Source organism: Trachemys scripta, chromosome 6 (assembly GCF_013100865.1).
Source record: "Trachemys scripta elegans isolate TJP31775 chromosome 6, CAS_Tse_1.0, whole genome shotgun sequence".
NCBI lineage: Eukaryota > Metazoa > Chordata > Testudines > Emydidae > Trachemys > Trachemys scripta.
Window position 1 is genome coordinate 123111502 of NC_048303.1, and position 22298 is coordinate 123133799.

At 39.7% G+C, this 22298-nt stretch overlaps 1 protein-coding gene across 1 annotated transcript in view; it reads left to right on the forward strand.

Annotated features, from left to right (window-relative positions):
- PIGG (phosphatidylinositol glycan anchor biosynthesis class G) overlaps positions 1-22298 on the forward strand; it is a 121221-nt gene that overhangs the window by 79306 nt on the left and 19617 nt on the right. The window contains exons 11-12 of the mRNA XM_034773803.1: positions 5960-6269; positions 10647-10810. Of these exons, the coding sequence (XP_034629694.1) occupies positions 5960-6269; positions 10647-10810 (474 nt within the window). The remainder of the gene's footprint in view (positions 1-5959; positions 6270-10646; positions 10811-22298) is intronic.

The following is a 22298-nucleotide window of genomic DNA, read 5'->3' on the forward strand; positions in this document are numbered from 1 at the left end:
CTCGGAAAGCACGGACTCATCGCCCCACACAGCGATGAGATCCAAGACTTCCCGATCAGTCCATGCTGGGGCCCTCTTTCTATTCTGAGATTGCACTGCCATCAGTGCTGGAGAGCTCTGCATCGTTGCCAGTGCTGCTGAGCTCGCCACGATGTCCAGACAGGAAATGAGATTCAAACTGGCCAGACAGGAAAAGGAATTCAAATTCAAATTTTCCCGGGGCTTTTCCTGTGGGGCAGTTCAGAACATCCGAGCTCTTACTGCTGTCCAGAGCGTCAACAGAGTGGTGCACTGTGGGATAGCTCCTGGAGCTATTAGCGTCGATTTCCATCCACACCTAGCCTAATTCGACATGGCCATGTCGAATTTAGCGCTACTCCCCTCGTCGGGGAGGAGTACAGAAGTCGAATTAAAGAGACCTCTATGTCGAACTAAATACCTTCGCGGTGTGGACGGGTGCAGGGTTAATTCGATGTAACGGCGCTAACTTCGACATAAACGCCTAGTGTAGACCAGGCCTTAGATTTTCGCTTCTAATTAAGAGTGAAATTCTTTTACTTCAGACGTACTATTTTCCAGTTAATTTTCACTAGGTCGCTTTTTAAGACTTTTTTAATTGGACATTTGCATGGAACATGTATTGCACAGTAACAATTGGTTTTCTTACTGAGACTATTCAACCCAGTTGATGTTGGTATAAGTGCTTCCAAGCTGAAAAATTATTTGAAAATTGTGTCAAAAAGATGCAATTCCTTGCCTTAAAAAGGGTACTGTCAATTTGAAAAGACCGTTTTCTTCCAGGGTGGATAAAAATGGATGATTTAAAAAAACACACAAAATTGGATTTTTTTGATAAAATGCTTTTTGAAGAAAAAACCTATGTAAAGATAGATACATTATAGCTCAAAGATATCTCATCATGGAATAGGGATTATAAATTCTAATTCTATAGTATGAGACAATATGTTTATATAATGTTTAAGAAAAGTTTTGTAAATGAATTCCAATAGTTAATGGATTAGGGATCCAATTTTATGGGGTTCCAGGGGCTTCTGTATAGGTTAATCTTTCTATCTACCCAATGGGACTCAGTGCTCAGTCTAGAAGATACCATCAGAGATGCTTAGTTTTTCAGTTCTCAAACTATGGATTTGTCTCTCCAGCGATAACATGCTTTTTAACAGCAAAAATGTTTTTTAAATAAATAAATAATATATAGAGGAGAGAAATAATAGACCTCAACCCTATTGTCCCTCTGCAAATTTGTGTACACAGAGTCAATCCCTGACCCCTCTCTAAAAGTGCAAAGTTTCAAAAAGTTCAATGAATAGAAGATTTTGGGGGCGGAATAGATCTGGACAAGGAGAAGAGGTTTGGAGATAAATGTGAGAAGAGAGGGACAGGCAGTAGAAACAAAAGTGAAACTGTTTGAACAGCATATTCCAGAAGTCTTGAGATCTTTCTGACTGTAGCCTTCATTGATTTGAGATCTACCATAGCAGTCTCTCACTAGAAGGAAAACCTATAATGGCAGCAAGCTATAAAAGAGACCCAGTTTGGGAATATTTTAATGAAGTTCCTCTACCTGTGGGTAAGACAGGCATGCATGCAAAATGCAAACAGTGCAACAAAGAAATGCAAGGCCTGGTTGTGCGAAAACATCATGAGAAGTGTTTCTTTTCAGGAGGAAGCTGCATTGAAGATGATGAAAGGAACCTCAGTTTAAAATGTATAGTGTGAACCTTTTAAAAATGAAACCTACATCTATCTCTGAGTTGTGAAGAATATGTATTAAGGTTATAAGAACCAACAAGAATGCACTTTTATGTAGAAATCCATGATTAAATAGTCTTCCTGACTAGTGATTTAAATCAAATCCACCCTGTTTTCTTCTCCAACTTTGTGCCCTATTTGAACTCAGGTCAGTCCAAAACACTCTCCTTCAAATCCTTTAAGACACTCTGCCATGATGCCTGTAGAGACCTGCCAGGTGGTGAGCTATGTTGTGAAGACAGCTTTCTTGTACAAATACATGCACATATTGTTAATTTACCTTTCCCCGCCTGTTGCATCTTGTCATTAAACTAGATTTTAAATTTTGAGGCAAGAACTGTATATTTACTACATAAGCAAGGGAGAGAAAAAGCCTTTAAAGGACGACAGACATTTTCAGCTGAATTTTTAGGGGGTGGGGAAGTGGAGTGGAGAGAACTCATTTCCAAAAATAGAAATTGTCAGTAGGGTATATATCATGATCACATGGAAAAAAATCTCTTGGCGGGCAACACTGTTTAATAGCTTCTGGCTAATTGCTTTGCAGACAAGAAAAAATCAATGCAAGGAAGTTCTGACTTTCATATGAACAGGACGTTAAGTGGAAAACACTTAAATACGGTACACCAATGTGTAAGCGAACATTAGCTTGTAGTGTTAGGTTTCATTTGTGTCTCAGCCTTCTAAAAAATTGCTTTGAAGGCTTAATGGTAGCTATGGGTTTTTTTGTCTTTATATTTAGGAAGTCCACGTTATTAGTGTCAGGTTTCTTCAGCCTTTATTGGGTTGATAGAACAACATAGGACCACAAATTATTAATGTTGGTGCTACTGAAAAGAACTGGAGCCCCAGATAATCTGCCCAGTTCCCCACCCCTCACCCTTTTACATTTCTAGTCTCTCTGATATGAAAATGTAGTTTTTTGGTCAAGGTTGCCTGCTAAGAGTTGTTCGGGATGCTAGTGCAAATTGGTTTCACAAAGAGTTGAAACATATGCATTTGAAAGGGAAAAGTTTTGCTTTGACTTTTTGCAGGAGGTTCTGGCTAAGCTTGTGAATGCTTTCCTGGCTGAAATCAGATTTGTCCAAAGTTGGGTCCAGACTACCACATCTTGAGTACCTGAGAGCTCCTGAATCAGTTTACTTTAAGCTCTGAATTGATTCTGGTATCTATAGAGCAGGGCATGTTTGCACTCCACTCAGAACATATAAAGTAATTAATTGTGGCAATGGGGAAACTCTATTGTATTTGGTTTCCTAAAAATATTATTTTTGAGCATTTTTCATGTATTTGTATTACATAGCACAGAGGAGCCCTGGTTGTGGACTAGGACCCCATTGTACTATTGAGTGGCTGAGTAGTCCACAGTGAATGTTGACTTTGGTCCAGTTGCCCAATGAACAGAGATGCACCCATTAATTTTTAGTGTGCATCTAGACACCTTCTCTTCCTCCCAGTTCTGCTTTGCCTTGTCTCATGCTCTCTTCTTCTAGAACAGCAGTTCTCAAAATTCTGGAGCCCAGTGATCACTTCAGGTTTTTTCAAAAACTTTTGCTCCCCTCTCAAATGCTTTCAAGCATGATACTGTGGCTGTGATGGAAATGGAGAACAAAGATCAATTTATGGGTGTACTAAAATATCAGTTGTAGGAAGTGCTTAGCATACATTAGCTAAAATACTGGTTTTGCTTGAGAAGCGGTGAAATGTGGTGTGTTCTGATATTCTAAAACAGAAAATTGGTAAAATGTTTTTAGTACTAGCAACGGTAAAACCAAGAGAATGGCTGCAATCCTAGAGAAGAATGTTGATAAATTGGAGAAGGTTCAGAGAAGAACCCCAAGAATAATTAACAGATTAGAAAACATGCCTTATAGTATTAGACTTAATGAGCTTAATTAATTTAGCTTAATGAAGAGAAGGTTAATGGGTGACTTGATTACAATCTATAAGTACCAACACGGGGAACAAATATTTAATAATAGGCTCTTCAGTCTATCAGAAAAAAGTTTAACATGATCCAGTGGCTGGAAGTTGAAGCTAGACAAATTGAAAGCATAATTTTTGAACAGTGAGAGTAATTAACCATTGGAACAACTTACCAAGGCTCATGGTGGATTCTCCATCACTGACCATCTTTAAATCAAGATTGGAAGTTTTTCCAAAATATATACTTTAGGAATCATTTTGGGGAAGTTCATCATGAGCAAAAATAACATTTGGGCTGCCACCTACTTTGTTGATTCCGATGTCCTGTTGTATTTATGCCTTTTTTTTAATATCTCATGCCTCCTTCCCCTGGACACACTCACATGTCTGGTGACCATATCTGACTGAATCCTGACCCCCATCCATGTCTGGCTGTCTGGAAAACCATAGCTGGAGTTCCAATTGCTAACATAGCTGTTTGCATCAATACTGCATTAATACACTTTCCATTGTTTCCAATATGGGAGTGAGGTTAATCTCATGGTTTCACATACTAAAAATCTCCCCAATATTAAATTTGGTTTGTTCTTTTGTTGTTAACTTGTTTATTATAAATTGCTAAATTGTATAACTCTAGGTTAAGCACTTACTCTTATGCTAAATGTTAGGCCTTCTGCTAACTATCTGCTGCTTAAGCTAACAATACTTAAACTAACAGACTTTACTAGGCCTCAACTTATTGCAAAGCCTATCTCAAAGATTAATTTTTTGTTTTCCTACTACTGTTACAGCTCTAACTTCTATTTTACTATCTTAAAGCATGTTAATATGCCTTAGCACATGATATACATTTTAATATTGCTCCCTAAAATCAGGTCAGGTGTTACAGGTCAGCAACATTTATTCATGAACTTTATGATGATTTTGAAAAAGTTAGTTTTTCCTGGTTTTCTTAATTCTTTTCCTTTTCTACCATTTGTACCCACCAGTATCCCGTCCTCGACAGCAGATGGTATTGTATGCTTCAGAGGATGGTACAGGAAACCCTATATCAGAAAGTTACATAAAAACCTGACCAGAGAAGCTTCCTAGCCTCATTTTTAGTGGTTTCCTTGTGCCTTGAAACATGAAAATTGATAAGTCATGCCACTTTGTGTCTAAATACAAATTTCAGAACCTGATTTTAAATAACCATTTTTTAAAATCTTAACCACTCTTTGCACATGTACTTTATTTTCAGTAAGGTATCACATGCAGAAATGTATACGCAAGCAGAGGTGAATTTGTACAATAGTACTTGGGTGGGGGGGGGAGAAAGAAAAATTATATGTTAACAAAAAACACCACCCAAATTCTCTTAATGAAATATGAAGGTTGAGAAATTAAATACACAAGTTAATATTCATAAAACAGTAAGTCATATTGCTGCTTTCGTGTATATTCAAGGTTGATTATACATTTAACTGAATAAAGTGATCTAATTACTTTGTCAAAAGTATAACCCAGTCAAGTTCCTGTTGTATGAACTTTTCAGTTTCCTAAATCCAATGTGCTTAAAATCTCAAGCTTAATGTTAACCTCTCTTCACCTGCTACTAATTTGCAGTTTGCACGTTACCAGAGTTGAAGGTGATGTAGTACTATGCATCCAGTGATTCTAGTCAGGTGTATACTGTTTAAAATTGGGAGGTTATTGTGAAAAGTCCATCCATGCCCACTGTGCTGGATTTTCTAAGGGAACTAGAGATCCTGGTTCTTTGTTTGGCTGAAATAAAAACATGGCTGAGTAATATTTTGATATACCCTTAATGCCTGTCACTTGAAAGAGCTGACACAACCCAAACAATTAGTTGTTGAAAGAAACTTTCAACATCTTTTCAGATTTAGGATTTTAAATTTCAAGATAAAATTCATGATGTGTTAAACTGACAAACCATCTGGACACTAATAAGTTTAGATGGAACCGGATAGGAGTAACAAATCATTGCAGTGACTTTAGCTGACTTAGCAATTAAAAAAACTAAGGTGTTCTTTGCCAAAGCTATTGCATTGGGGTAGCATGGTTTAAATTTGAAATATTGTAAAGCTATTCTATTTGAAATACATTTTATGACACATTTGGCCAGTGATCACACTTGAATTTTGATGCATTTCTCAGAATCATCTTTGTCTCATACCTCTCTTTTAAAAAAAAAAAAAAAAAAAAATTGACTTGTGAAAATAGATACTAATTAATTTATCTTTCTGGTTTTCCTTTTTAGGGGAATTATTGAAGCTCGTTTTGTTTATGTCTTTGTTCTTGGCATAATCTTCACTGGAACCAAAGATTTACTCAAATCACAGGTTATATCTGCAGACTGCAAGACCAAGAGCATTGGTTTATGGGAAGTATATAGTGGATTGGTTCTGCTAGCAGCCCTGCTATTTAGACCCCATAACCTGCCAGTTTTGGTGTTTTGCCTGCTGATTCAAATGATAATGACACGATGCATCTGGAAGCCACTAAAATTTGATGCAGCTCAAATTACTATTATGCATTATTGGTTTGGCCAAGCTTTCTTCTATTTTCAGGTAAGCTCATAATATGGCATCAATGAAAATAATGTGTGTAGTTATTCTACCATGTGTTGTGGTAAATTGCACCATAAGGCCTGATCCTGCAAAGACTCAAGTCAGTGGAATTACTCATGCAGGATGAGGCCCCTAGGTTTCAGTTAACTTTATTCTCCACCAACCTAGTATGGAATAATATTTGCACATACATACAGAAAACAAATAAATAGTGCTAACTTGCGCATATATATATGTGTGTGTGTGTGTGTGTGTGTGTGTGTGTGTGTGTATGTATGTATATGTACAGTGCTGTTGGCAAGAACATGAACTAAGCTAATATAAAATTGCAGTCAATTTATAACTTTTCTGGTCTATTTTAGTCTCTCTCTAAAGGTTACTACTAATAAAATATAATATGGTCAAATCTATCCTGGCACATAAGGGGAAGGATAGCTTCTGAAAATAGTGTGAAAACTTTCAGAATGTTTTATTCTTAATATTAGAACATCAACTAATTTCGTGAAGGAATAGAGCTTCAGAAATAACGTATATACAAAAGGAAATATGTAAAGTTCATTTGTGGAGCAGGAGGTATTAATAGTGGTAGTTTCAGTGGGCAATGGGAAAACTCAAGGGTTAAGTGGACTAGCATGAAAATTTTAAAAGCTTTTGAAAAACGTCTATGGTCCATGTTAATTAAGGTGTTTAATAAATAATTTGAGATGGTGTTTCACCAAATTCTCAGAAGTGCTTTGATTTCCTGCCATAGTATAAATATTTACCGCCACTGATTTTTTTCAAAATGGAAAAAGATCAGGTAACTCCAGTAAATGTCTTCATTGTGGACTGTAACATTGGCAAAAACACTGGCATGTAAAATCATGTTCATTCACCCTGCTTGGATCATGCTGGTTTGTATAAAATATTCCACTTTAATATGGAGTCCTAGGTGCTACTGCAATACAAATAATTAATATAAGAATGTTAACTGACTTGATTAATATTTAAAATAGCAACAGACAAATCTAGTTCTGTCCCTGACATGAGGTGTACAACGCCTCTGAACTGGAACTGTATGAAACTTGGATGTAGTTTAGGTGAGATGAAAACTATTTTAAGTGTAATTTCAGTCGAGAATCTGAAGAAGGGCCAAATTCTGCCATCCTCCATCAATACATTGAACTGTACCTTACTCCCTGAGGAGTCTCATTGATTTCAATGAGTAGAGCTGCTCCATTGTGAGTAAGGGTGGCAAATCTAACTCTCAGGGTAATATTGGGGATATAGAATATAAGGATACATTATACACCTCTACCTTGATATAACGCGACCCAAAATAACACGAATTCGAATATAACGCAGTAAAGCAGTGCTCTGGGGGGGCGGGGCTGCGCACTCCGCGGATCAAAGCAAGTTTGATATAACGCGGTTTCACCTATAACGCGGTAAGATTTTTTGGCTCCCGAGGACAGCGTTATATCGGGGTAGAGGAGGTGTGTATAGACATTGATTTGGGAGGGTGACATTTTTCCCTCTCTTTTTCCTTTTTGTGCTGGTCCCTGGCTACCTCAACCAGCATTTCCATCCCTGTGGAAGGGAGATGTGGATTGGATTGGCTTCCTTCTGAATGAGAGAGACATTGGGGGGAGAGGGGGGCGGTCAGTCATAAGGAATTGCTGTGCCTTTTTCTCCTGCTATATGGGAATATATTCTATATGAGGTGTGAGGGTTGCTGGCCATGCTTTTTGTCAGGGAAATTCTCATGGACACTCTTTCTTAACTTTTATACATGGTATTTTTATTGTAAAATTGGGGAAATCGTTGTCTTTAGAGGAAAGCCGTTAATTTGCCAGTGGGTGGATCCGTATAATTAAGGGGGGTTATTGAGACGAAGATGCGAAAGCCGGCTTAATTTGACTCGTGTTGCTTTTTCGTTTTAATTGCTACATTGTGTTAGAAGATGAAGAAAAAATAAATAAAAAAATCAAGCTTATTAATCAACTGTAACAAATTTAATGCGGTTAAATCAGCATCTTTTTTATGTGTCAGGTTGTTACTGTAAGTCAATAGCTTATGAACCTCAATGAATTTTCAGCAACCTTGACTGATTATCGTTATTTTCCTGCGCCTCAAGCCATCCACTCCTTCCATCGGATCATTAATTCCCTGGAAGTGCCCTGTGGCTTTATCATTGCTGTTTAATTCAGAGCATACAGTGACAATAAAAGTAAAGGTTACTTTAGTCTTCATTAATTATAGAGAGCCCTAAAAAGTGTAGACCATTGTCTTCATGCTGAAACCTGATGTTTACAAGCAGTGACAGCTTAAAGTAAATAATGTCTTTAAAAAGTCTCCAAAACCAGTTCAAAAGTTGAGGTTTCATTTAGTATTCCACGGTCGGCTTCATAATTAAGAAAATAGCAATTGAAAATATCTGGAGAGGTTCATATTAGTAAAACTTTATTCAAAAGCACTTACAATGTAAAATTGTCAGGAATGGATGACCATTGGCAGATGAGGCTTCCATTTGATTGCATTGGTCAGACTTGGCTATTTTAACTGTCTTTGAAACAATGTGCCTACAAGAAGGAGGAAGGAAATTGTAGGCTAAAACCTTGAATATTGTTCTTGCCTTTCTTCTTTTATTTCATATTAAATTAATGATTGGATTCAAATAATTATTTAAAATAACTCTTGAGATTTTTCTTGCACAACCTGCTTGTACAGCTATTTAGTCTGCATGATGCTTTAGTTACTAAAGCCAGGCATGCGTTTAAGGCAGGTCTTGAGGAAAAGCAAACAGAAGAACACTAACATTCTGTGTCATTAAACTAGTGTTAAAGCAGATTGGAAACTCGTTAGTCTGACATACTGCCAGTGTCACAAAATGTCATCAAGGCAATGCAACTGATAGCTTCCAAATAGTGAGAGGTGCTTCTGACCATATGAAATTTCATGTTTTGAGCAAAATGAGTGCTGCTTTCAGAGGCATATGGTTGCCTCCCTTCCGTCAGACTTTTGAACATAAAGGAGTTATTCTCCACAGCATATATGCTATATTAATGTAGTTTTGCATTTGCCAAAGATTTGTTTTAGTTCTTGCTTGTGAGCAAAGCTTCATGCTTCAAGGGTTCCAGGGCATGATGGATTACCACTGAATGTTTTCCTGCAACAATGAATTGTCTCTAGCCATTTCTACCATATTGCCATGCCATAATAATCTAGTAAACTAATAGTGTTTGAAAGATTTCAGTAATATTTTTGAATAAAAGCTGACATGCTGTGAATTGTCAAGCTATTTATGTATTCTGTAGAGAATTAGAAATTGTAAGCTTTGGAAATCCAATTCAGTACCATGAAATAATATAATATATATGGTATGAAGTATTTTATCTTCTACTGTTCCTCCTCCCTCCCCCCCATCTTATCTCGTTGGCATCAGAGTACAGGCAGAATGTTTCCTTCATTACTACTTATCTGTAGTCCATCCTTTACTGTTCTTCCCTTCCCCCCTCATCTTATTGCCGACCATTAATGTTACACCTCTCCCAAGACTGGGAGATTAGAGTATGCATGTCCTTCTTAGAACATCTTTGTGTTGCTATGAGAAATTACACTGTAATGGACCCTAATTCAGACCATTGACTACTATTTCTTATGCATGTCTCTATTCATAAACATAGACAACTTACGGTAAGTTGCACCCTGTCAACAAAAGTGGTATGAAGTTATAGCACCCTCACCTAGTCTCTTACACTCCCTTAAAGAATTACTACAGTGTTGTACAATAGTGATCAAACGGCTGACTGTGACTTATTCAACAATGAGGAAACATGTAAGACTTAATGAATAATTTAACAAAGGTATTTGTGACAGTCCAGTTAGATAGAGGTGGTAAGTTGCATATATTGTTCCTTCGTCCACTAGAACTCTAAATTGGAAGCACCATCTTCTCTTGGGGAAAGAGGAAAAATCTCTCTGTGAATTTAGTCCTGAGAATGCTAACTGTAGGACTTTCTTTCTTTTTGAATTATGCATGATGGCAGTTTGATATGGATGACATTCTCCTCAGGACTAAGACTAAAATCACCAGATACAGTTCACTGTGTTGCTTGGGTAAAAAAATTTTTGTGTTGATTCATTAAACGAGAGGTAGATGTATTTGAAGAAAACAAAATAGGACAAGCAAATAGTCACTTTTTATTTGTTTGTGTTCCTCATTCATGTGCTTAAAGTAGAACCTCTTTCTCGTAAGGTTTAGTTAAATCCAGAATAGTGATTGAGGGCTCAAAGACCTATTAAGCCTTTAAACCTACATGTTAATTAAACTCTTTGATATGTACTGTTTCATTTTGCCTTTCAGACATCTAAGTGATATCTTTGTTTTATTTTCAGGGAAACTCAAATAGTATCGCTTCAGTGGATATTTCAGCTGGTTTTGTGGGATTAGACAACTATGTGGAAATACCAGCAATTTTTCTTACAGGGTTTGCAACGTATGCAGGACCTTTGCTTTGGGCCATTCACTTGCTGTGCTACTTGAGTTCTGAAGTTAGCAGGTACTAAAATCTGATAAAATTAAAAGTAATAAATGATTATCACAGATACAGAAAAGCATCCACATGATGTAAACCCGTTTAAGAAACTGGAGCTCATATGCCTTTCCCCCACTAACCTTAGCCCTTTGTCGCTCTTCCTGCCTTTTTATCGTTCACTACTCTTACGGACTCCCTTATTCCTCACCCTATTTTTATTCCCATGTTTTCAAAAAGAAAAAAATGGATCTGGCACAGGTTTGTTAATCATCTCCATGTTCGTATGTGTGGTCTTATATCCCCATCCCCATTCGTTCACCTGTCACTTAGATTGTGAGCTCCCTGGAGCAGAGACTCCCTCTCTTCATCTGTGTCAATCTATACAGTGCCCAGCACAGTGAGGTAAAACAGCGTTTGGGTCACTGTAGTACCGTGACGGAGAGAAGTAAGACAACGCTCCTGTAATTTTTTTACTTCAGTTTCAGGTTTAAAATTTGAGGTTTTAAGAATATTTTGAAAACTTTACATTTGGCCATGTACAGTATTCATGCAGATGGGTATCCATCTTCTAGTGATTTTCCAAAGGGAGAATGGCTTGTACAGCATGTTTTTATAACAAAGATGAAAACTAAAATTTTGTAACAATGTTTTTGAGGTGGCCTCTTAAATGGAAGCTCGTATTGAATTGGTTGAATAATGTGCCTCTGCAGCAGCATAAATATTTCTCAGTTTTAGGTTAGATTTTTGGAGACTGAACAAATTTTTCCTTCCTTTATCAGTGTAACCATAGCAATGGCCCACTGAGTAATCCATTCAGAGTTTAAAGAATTCATTAAAGAAAATGTTGCATGTTTTCTGTAACTATTTATTTTTAGAAATTTTAAATTCTGTCAAAGGGATTGATGTTTTAAGCCTAATGATTTTGTATAAATTAGGAACACTTTACACTCAGAAGTTAGCAAAGCATTTAACATAATCATTTTTGGACTGTTGAAAATTTGGAAAGGATAAATCTCCAATTCTGGAATATATTTATACATTTAAAATGCAAATACATTTTAAAATAAAATATTTGAAAATCAACTTCATTTACTTGCCAAGGCCCAGATGCAAAGTTCAGTTTGCTTCTGTAGCAGCTGATATCACACATGTACAAACAGTGTGGGAAACACACTTAAAGTTTCTGCTATAGGAAACTGAGATCTCCTTTACCGTTGTCACAGAAACCAGAATCCTAACCTCAGCACATAAGAGATGTCTTGATGTTTAGCACTTCCAAGTCAAACGTCTCTAAGTGTTTCTTCTAATGTCTGTGTTTTGCGGATGAAAATTAGACTAATAGCATTGGTTTGAGCCAGGCATTGTGCTGGCTTACGCGTCTGTCAAACAGCTCTGCCAGTGCTTAGTTCTGAACTGTGACATCACTTGGTTGAGCTTTTTTCCCTTGGACAGCTCTATAGCTCACTTAGATATATGGCCATTGTTTGTTGTCATTGATTGGTTAAGGTCAAATGCAGCAGACCAATGTTTCAGCTGAATATATTAGGTAGAACTTGCAGCATCTTTAGCCTTTCAGGGTTTGTTTGAATCTGGGTGCTGCAGATACTGTCAGGTTGGGTCTGTCTGCACTACAGTTAGACACCTGCAGCTGACCTATGCCAGCAGACTTGTGCTCATGGGGGTTAGGCTGTGGGGCTGTTTAATTGTGATGTAGACATTCGGGCTTGGGCTGCAGCCCGAGCTCTGGGACCCTCCCACCTTGCAGGGTCCTGGAGCCTTAGCTCCAACCCGAGCCCGAACATCTGCATTGCAATTAAACAGCCACTTAGCCCAAGTCAGCTGGCATGGGCCTGCTGCAGGTTTTTAATTACAATGTGGACATACCCTGTATTTTTTCCTTTTAACCCAGGGTTTTGTAATTTAGCAATTCAATGGCTATGTCCTTTGCTCAGATTCCACTTTCCTTGGAATTAAGGCTGGAACACTGGAGAGGGGAAAGTGGTCAACGGGTTTGAATCGCTACTTAAACATATTGCAACTCTAGCTGTTAAAAATCTTTTTATGTTCTAAACATTCTTTATATAGACCTCTCGTTAAATATTTTGTGAGGCATTTTTAAATATGCCTAGAGGAGCAGTAAAGTTGCTACTGCCTTTCCAATTTCCTGTGGTGCCACTCACTGATTTTCAAATTCTTTAAAAAGTTTGAATCAATATTTTAATTGGCCTGATGAGCTTGATTTCAGTGTGTACTGCTGGATATCTCCTGGAACCCGGAAATGAAAAAATGGTTTTACAACCTTCATCATCTTAGATTTTAATAAATCTTTTGTACTCATATTGGCACAGTAGACATTTAGTTGAATACGAGTGCCTTTTCAGATATTGTAAATGGAAATTGCACAGAGCAATAGCATGCTAATAACTATAAAATGTTTAATGTTTTTAACAGTAATGTCGTTCAATAAACTAAGTTTGTTGCTAGTCTAATAGACATGCCAAAATAAATTAAGGGACTTATTACTTAAGTTACTGTAAAAGTATTACAGTGCTGACAAAATAAAACTAGGATATGTTGGCTAGAGGAAATACTGTAGCGCAAGACAGCTCCTTCCCCATTTAACCTTCTGACAGTTTTATCCCTAGCTTGCACCTTATCTAAAGTAATCCTTTTACCCCCTGTATAAATTCAATGACATGCAATGCTCATAGAACCCTTTTCAAAGTCAATTTTTCTTAGCTATAAAGAGGCAAAGCAAGAATTTGCTCTGAATTGCAGTAATGATGCCGCTTTTTAAAATGCGGTTACCGCTGCTTATGTCCATCAGCCTCGGGAGGAAGAATCTAAAGAATTGTTCTCACCATGTTAATGTAATAACGTTATAGCGAAGGAGGAATCCATGGGGCTCATCCAGGTCCTGCCTCCTGCAGTAAGCCTGGCCAGTTCTAAAACCTACACCAGAAACATCTACATGTCTCTCTTGTATAGTGCATATGCATGCCTGGAAATAGCTTGAGACTAGGAATAAGTGTTAACCATATGGGAAAGAACTACAAAATATCTTGTTTTCTTTGATCTCTCACAACACATTATGACTACAGGAGAGGCAGGTGAATTTCCTTTGAAGCTAACGTTGCACAAGTGACACCCTTTTGGTCATTCCAGTGAGCTGCGATTTTGACATTTCCAATGAAGTCTCCTAGGGTGTGTCTACACTGTGTTTTGGAACTCACGGGAACGAGCCTTCCAGCCAGAGTCGAAAGACTTGGACTAGCAAAGCTCCTGCTAGTTCCCTGTTTGAAGTAGTGGCTTGGGCTAGAGCTCGGGCTCTGAAACCTAGGGAGCGGTTTGGGCTTCAGAGCCTGAGCTCTAGCCTGGGCTGCACCTTAAAAGTGCTGGCTACCCTGAGTCTGTTGACCGCGGCTGGAAGGCTCACTATTGTGGGCTCCAAAACACTGCATAGACATACCCCTACGAGCCTAGTTCTGCCCTCGCTCTTGGCCCATGTGACCCATTGCTACCAATATTATTACACAGTCTGTATGTTAAGGCAGGATTTGGTCATCTGTTTCTAAGTGAGAACTATGCAGCCAACCAGGGTTGCCTACTATCACTTGTGTCACAAATACATGACAAGTTGCTTCAAAGTTGACTGAAACATAAATGTCATCTTCTCCCCCTGTGGGCCAGCTATGCAGCCAAACTTCAGGAGATGAAACACACTGCAATTGGCAGTGGGTAGAAGTGAGCCCTGAATTTATAAATATCTGTTTTAAAAGTTTTACTAACAGATACAGGATGTGCGTATTCTAAGGGGATTGGGATTTAAAATATTCAAGAAACGTAGTCCTGCGTGTCAGAAATAAGTTTTGTACTGTGTAGTGTCTAAGGACTCAATTGTAAGACAGATCCTCCTTGTGCTAGATCTTGTACTAACGCATAACAGATGGTCACTGCCTTAAATACTTGGGTCCGGAGTGCCACTCCCAATCATGCTGAGTAGCATCTTATTATGTGAATATTTGCACCGGAACCAGGAGAACTATTTGTTGAGAGAGGTACTACTTGACAGGAATAAGGGTGGCAGAAGCTGGTGTTCAATATTTGACTGTTGTAACTGTTCTCTTTCGTTGAATGTGATTTTCAGTCAAAAGCAGAGTGCCTATGGATTACTGGCTTCTGATCTTAGACTTTACAGTATCTCGTCTCCTGTTTTTTTTTCCTCTTATAGGAAGTATGTTCAGTAGTGAATGGTTTATTTTGCCAAGCAATTTCCACCGTCTCTGCAGACCTACTGCCTGTTGTTTACTGTGCTTCCGAGAGATTGCCTGTGTAGTGTGGTTCTATTACAAAAACATCAGTATCTGATCCTTTATTAAATTTCATAAGCTATTTTATGTGACCAGCATTTCCAACTCCAGTTGCAAAGGCTGCAGAAATTAATTCTCAAGGATGAAGTGGTTCTGTTCAAGAATAAATACAGGTACTGATGAGGTCCCATAGTGGAGCCAACTGCAATACTAACAGTTTATAGTCATAAAAACAAGCATCAGAGGGGTCGCCATATTAGTCTGTATCCACAAAAACAACGAGGAGTCTGGTGGCACCTTAAAGACTAACAGATTTATTTGGGCATAAGCTTTTGTGGGTAAAAAACCCACTTCTTCAGATGCCTGGAGTAAAAATTACAGATACAGGCATAAATATACTGGCACATGAAGAGAAGGGAGTTACCTTACAAGTGGAGAACCAGTGTTGACAAGGCCAATTCATTCAGGGTGGATGTGGTCCATTGATGAGGAGGTGTCAGTACCAAGAGAGGGAAAGTTGCTTTTGTAGTGAGCCAGCTACTCAGTCTCTATTCAAGCCCAAGTTGATGGTGTTAAGTTTGCAAATGAATTGTAGCTCTGCAGTTTCTCTTTGAAGTCTGTTTTTGAAGTTTTTTTGTTGAAGAATGGCTACTTTTAAATCTGTTATTGAGTGTCCAGGGAGATTGAAGTGTTCTCCTAGTGGCTTTTGTATGTTACTATTCCTGATGTCTGATTTGTGTCCATTTATCTTTTTATGTAGAGATCTGCTTTGACCAATGTACATGGCAGGGGGCATTGCTAGCACAGGATGGCATATATCACATTAGTAGATGTGCAGATGAATGCGCCTCTGATGGTGTGGCTGGTGTGGTTGGGTCCTAAGATGGTGTTGCCAGAGTAGATATGGGGAACAGAGAAGACAACGGGGTTTGTTACAGGGATCGGTTCCTGAGTTAGTGTTTCTGTGGTGTGGTGTGTAGTTGCTGGTGAGTATTTGCTTCAGGCTGGGGGGCTGTCTAAGCAAGGACTGGCCTGCCTCCCAAGGTCTGTGAGAGTGAGGGATCATTTTCAAAGATAGGTTATAGATTGTTGATGATGCACTGGAGAGGTTTTAGCTGGGGGCTGTACGTGATGCCCAGTGGTGTTCTGTTGTTTTCCTTGTTGGGCCTGTCCTGTAGTAGGTGACTTCTGGGTACCTGTCTTGCTCCGTCAATTTGTTTCCTCACTTCCCCAGGTGGGTTATTGTAGTTTTAAGAATGCTTGATAGAGATCTTGTAGGTGTTTGTCTCTGTCTGAGGGATTGGAGCAAATGCGATTGTATCTTAGGGCTTGGCTGTAGACAATGGATCATGTGATTGTCCTGGATGGAAGCTGGAGGCATGTAGGTAAGTATAGCGGTCAGTAGGTTTCCAGTATAGGGTGGTGTTTGTGACCATCACTTATTTGCACTGTAGAGTCCAGGAAGTGGATCTCTTGTGTGGACTGGTCCAGGCTGAGGTTGATGGTGGGGTGGAAATTGTTGACATCCAGGTGGAATTCTTCAAGGGCCTCCTTCCTGTTGGTCCATATGATGAAGATGTCATCAATGTAGCGCAAGTAGAGGAGGGGCGCTAGGGGACAAGAACTGAGGAAGCATTGTTCTAAGTCAGCCATAAAATGTTGGCAGATTGTGGGGCCATGCAGGTACCCATAGCAGTGCCACTGACTTAAAGGTATAAGGTGTCCCCAAATCTGAAATGGTTGTGGGTGAGGACAAAGTAACAAAGCCCAGCTACCAGGTGTGCTGTGGCCTTATCAGGGATACTGTTCCCGACAGCTTGTAGTCCAACCTCGTGTGGAATATTGGTGTAAAGAGCTTCTACATCCATGGTGGCCAGAATGGTGTTTTCAGGAAGAACACCAATGCATTGTAGTTTCCTCAGGAAGTCGGTGGTGTCTCGAAGATAGCTAGGAGTGCTGGTAGCGTAGGGTCTGAGGAGAGAGTCCATTTAGCCAGATAATTCTGCTGTAAGAGTGACAATGCCTGAGATGATGGGGCATCCAGGATTTCCAGGTTTATGAATCTTGAGTAGCAGATAGAATACCCCTGGTCAGGGCTCTAGGGGTGTGTCTGTGTAGATTTATTCCTGTGCTATAGCAGGGTGTTTCTTGAGCAGATGGTGTAGTTTCTTTTGGTACTCCTCAGTGGAATCAGAGGATAGTGGCCTGAAGAATGTGGTGTTGGAGAGTTCCCTGGGAGCCTCCTGTTCTTAATCCGACCTGTTCATGATGACTATAGCAACTCCTTTGTCAGCCCCTTTGATTATAATGTCAGAGTTGTCTCTGAGGCTGTGGATGGCATTGTGTTCTGTACGGCTGAGGTTATGGAGCAAGTGATGCTGTTTGTTCACAATTTCGGCCTGTGCATGTCTGTGGAAGCACTCTATGTAGAAGTCCAGTCTGTCGTTCGACCGTCAGGATGAGTCCACCCAGTTATTATTGGGAGTGGACCACATATACCCTGACTTAATTGGCCTTGTCAACACCTGTTCTCCACTTGTAAGGTAACTCCCTTCTCTTCATGTGCTAGTATATTTATTCCTGTATCTGTAATTTTCACTCCATGCATCTGAAGAAGTGGGTTTTTTTACCCACAAAATCTTATGCCCAAATAAATGTTAGTCTTTATGGTGCCAACGGACTCCTCGTTGTTTTTGTGGATACAGACTACACGGCGACCCCTCTGATACTTGGCACCAATTTATAGTCATAATACTGTTAACTGACATTAGGCATGGGTAGGAAGGAGCTGCTTCCTTCACTGACTTTGGTTCTAATGTTCAGTATTTTTCCATGGAAAAATAAGAGTTTGGACAGGAACTGTTAGCAGAACTCTAGGGAGACTTGAAAGGCCTCCCAGAAAAGCCAGAGAAAAGATTACTTATGATAGTTCTAAGTTATTTCTATCGTTAGTGGAACAGGCTGTTTAAACTACATAATGAAAAAACAAACCCAGGGTTGTAGAACAGATTAACAAAAATTAATGAATTATGTAGAATGTTTTCTAAAAGTTGCATAGTGTTAAGGGACAGCAGTGACAGCTGGGAGCCTGAAACTTTAAGTGGGTGCCCTTGAGGTAGAAGGGGGAGGCGGGGGTCAAAGTTACAGTAACCCTGAAACTGTGATAGTTATACCATCAGAAGGTGACTTTCCCGCCCAGGATGCAAAGGACAGAAAGGTGGAAGCCACCCTATGGAGAGACTTTGAGGCTTCTTTAGCAGCTGTAAGAGACTCTTTGGCCCTACCTGCTTCCCCAGAGCTATTGAGGTCTGGCTAGAATACCTAAAGTCTCTAGACCGGAAGGACCATCCTGACTACCTGTCCATTTTTAAGATAATATCCCTAGCATTCACTTCTGTTACAGATGCCTGCATGAATGTTATGTGACTTGCAGCACAAGCCATGACGTCTAACTTAGTAGCCAGGTGCCAAATCTGTTTATGTCCCTGGGTAGCAGAGACCATTTCAATAAACCCCGGGGACCTCAAAGTTCCCAGGCACACTCTCCTTTTGTGGGGAAAATTGGATGAGATAGTTGGAGATAATGCATCTAAACTAAAGCTGGCCCTTTGTTCATCAAACAGAACTCGGACTAGAAGGCCAACAGACCGAAACATTCCCTTCACTCATTCTCTGGCTAGAACTGCAAAAGAAGGGATAAAAGTTATTCCAGAAGGAAACCTTGGAATTCCTACTTGGATAGCAAGGCCAGTGGTACCAGCAATGTATCAAAAAGCTGGATAATAAAATATTGGTTCATTTTAGCCCAGTTTAAGATTAGTGGACAAAATATCCCATTTCTCAGAGGAATGATCTCTCGACCACAGACAAGTGGGTACAAGAGAGAGAGAAGCGTTGGTTACTCGAAGTCAGGGCTCCAGCTCATCCATTCACTCCTCTCAGGAAATCCTGTCAGGAAGGAACTTAACCTGTGGAACTCATTGCCAGGGGATGTGAAAGCCAAAACTATAATTGGGCTCAAAAAAGAACTAGATAAATTCATGGAAGATAAGTCCATCATTGGCTATTAGCCAAGATGGTCAGGGATGCAACCCTATGTTTGGGTGTCCCTAACTCTGATTGCCAGGAGTAGGAGTAGAAGATAGGGGATGTTTGCCTGTTCTGTTCATTCCCTCTGAAGCACCTGGCATTGGCCACTGTGACAAGACAGGATTCTGGGCTAGATGGACCATTAGTCTGACCCAGTATGGCCGTTCTTATGTAAGCAATTCATCACATACTGCAACACAGAATTAAGCTGTCAGAAAAGCGGAAAACAATTCACCACAATGGAGAGCATTGAAAAACAGGTATACTCCTGTAATTACTTCCCCCTTGGCTCTTTATCACTTTGCACATTCCTTCTTGCCATTCTTCATTCCTTGTAATTGTCCTGTATCTTCTCCCCCTAGGAAGCAGAAAAACCTTTGGCAAAATGAAATCGAGCAGCAACTTTGCCCTTCCTTTCTCTCTCTCCTTTGTGCACAGTAAAAGCTACATGCTGATACTGAGTTCTTACCAGTGTGGGTTCCTGCGCTATTAGAGAAGCATGCTAGAGCCCTGCGTGGAACTAGTCTTGAATCCCACTCCCACTATTATGGCAGCGGGTCCTGCGGGACCCACGGGGTCCCAGTCCCGCCGCAGGGCTCTACAGCATATTGTACTGTGTGTGTCTCTGCACGGCTTTGGATCAGACATCCTCTGACTTTAGAAATGTTGTTTAATCAGAATCTTCTGTGATTACAATTTCTAGATGGCTTTTGTGCCTCTTTCTCTAGGTCACATTGGTAATATTCAAATCCCCTTAAGTACCCTTTTGGGAAATGCTGAATGAAGAATGCAAGCCACAGCCTAGCTAATTATCAAGGAAAGATTGTGAAGTTTTGTGTGTATCATCAAATGAACGAGTCTTTTGAAAATGCCCTCCGGCTATCAGCTCACACCGTATCCCTCCAGTGAGGCTCACAGCATACACCCCTAGTTTTCAACCTGTGCTCCCCAGACCCCTAGAGGTCTGCAGATTCTATCTAAGATTTCCAGAGTGGTCTGCACCTCCATTCAAAACTTTTTAGGAGTCCACAAATGAAAATAGGATGAAAACCACTGGCATACACAATTCATTTCTGGTATTGAATGACATCATGCCGTAAAAAGGTTGATACATTGCTTCCCCTTCCACAGAAGACCCACTTCTGGCCAAACATCATTTGTGCATTGCCTCGTTCACATAATGGTATGGATGGGCTACTGACACCTGCATGATTGGTGCAGTCTTTTCCCACTTGGTTCAGTTTCCTGACCGTCAATATGCTTTTGCTCACCTACCTGCTGCCCAGTGCATGGGTACCAAAATAAGTAGGCACAAAGCAATGACTTTCTAGACAACAGACTGGACTAAAGGACAAGAGCAGTTATTAAAACTCCAGCACTTGCAAGGTTTTACAGGGGATTAAAGCATGATTTAGAAGTAGATTTAGAGGCTATTTGGCATGTCTGAATATAATAAAGGTATTTTAGAAAAGTTAATAAAAATGATAATTGTGGGTAACTGGCCATAAAGGTGAACGGAACATTGCATTGATACATACTAGTTTCAGAGGTTGGGACACGGGGGAGATTAGCTAGTGGGTACCCAAGGCTTCATCTCAATTTAAAGGATACCATTTGGTCCAGTCTGTTTCTAATTTTGACTGTAACAAGATTCCAATGATTCTACTATAAAATGTAGTATAGATGGTACTTCATTGTCTTCCCCTGACTTTTTTCTCCTATTAGGTCGTCACCTTAATTTTAAGAAGAAAGAACAGGAGTACTTGTGGCACCTTAGAGACTAACAAATGTATTTGACCATAGTCTCTAAGGTGCCACAAGTACTCCTGTTCTTTTTGCGGATACTGTACAGACTAACGGCTGCTACTCTGAAACCTTAATTTTAAGGGCTTCTTTTGTATTTAGTGTATCTAATGTGCTGAGAAATTATTTATCTTCATTGCAAGGAGCAATGGTGGTCTCAAATTGCAGTGGGGGAGATCTAGGTTGGATATTAGGAAACACTATTTCACTAGGAGGGTGGTGAAGCACTGGAATGGGTTACCCAGGGAAGTGGTGGAATCTCCAGCCTTAGAGGTTTTTAAGGTCAGGCTTGACAAAGCCCTGGCTGGGATGAGTTAGTTGGTGTTGGTCCTATTTTGAGCAGGGGGCTGGACTAGATGACCTCCTGAGTTCTCTTCCAACCCTACTCTTCTGTGATAACTGAACCACTTTGTTCTCAAATCTGTTTTTATTGATTCTCAAATATACAGGATAAAATGCTACATATTAATAAAAAGAGGCAAAAAATAAAATATGGAAAAAGATGGGTTCATCTTTTAAGCAAGTACATTGGCCAGCACCTTGTTCAGAAAGAACTTTCAAACCTAATGCTGTGAAACAAATTTCAATATACAAAGGTGAGATTTAAAACTTAACTTGATAAACCCAAGATAAAATCAAATATAGAAAACATAGCTTAAAACTATAATCACTGGTGTGTATTACTAGTTATGGCTAGAGTTCATCAAAGTTTAGATGAAAGTGAAATGTGTTGGGAACCAAATGGGAGCATTCCCATGTGCCTGGCCTGGTTGTGCAGTTACGTGTGTTATAAGTAGTACAGGAAGTGGCATGTAAGAGCCAATAAGTCTGGATCCAGCAATGCAAGGTTTTGGGAGCTGGGGGATTGTGTGGGTAGGCTCAGCTTGGTTCCTCTCTGGTGGGGTTTGGATGTCCCATCTGGGTCCACTCCTCTTCTTTGGCTTGTTGGCAGCATCACTCATTGAGAAGTGGGTGGAAGAAATAACAACGAGGAGTCCGGTGGCACCTTAAAGACTAACAGATTTATTTAGGCATAAGCTTTCGTGGGTAAAAAACCCACTTCTTCAAATGCATGGAGTGAAAATTACAGATACAGGCATAAATATATATTGGCACATGAAGAGAAGGGAGTTACCTTACAAGTGGAGAACCAATGCTGAAGGCCAATTCAGTCAGGGTGGATGTGGTCCACTCCCAATTGATGAGGAGGTGTCAATACCAAGAGAGGGAAAACTGCTTTTATAGTGAGCCAGCCAGTCTCTATTCAAGCCCAAATTGATGGTGTTAAGTTTGCAAATGAATTGTAGCTC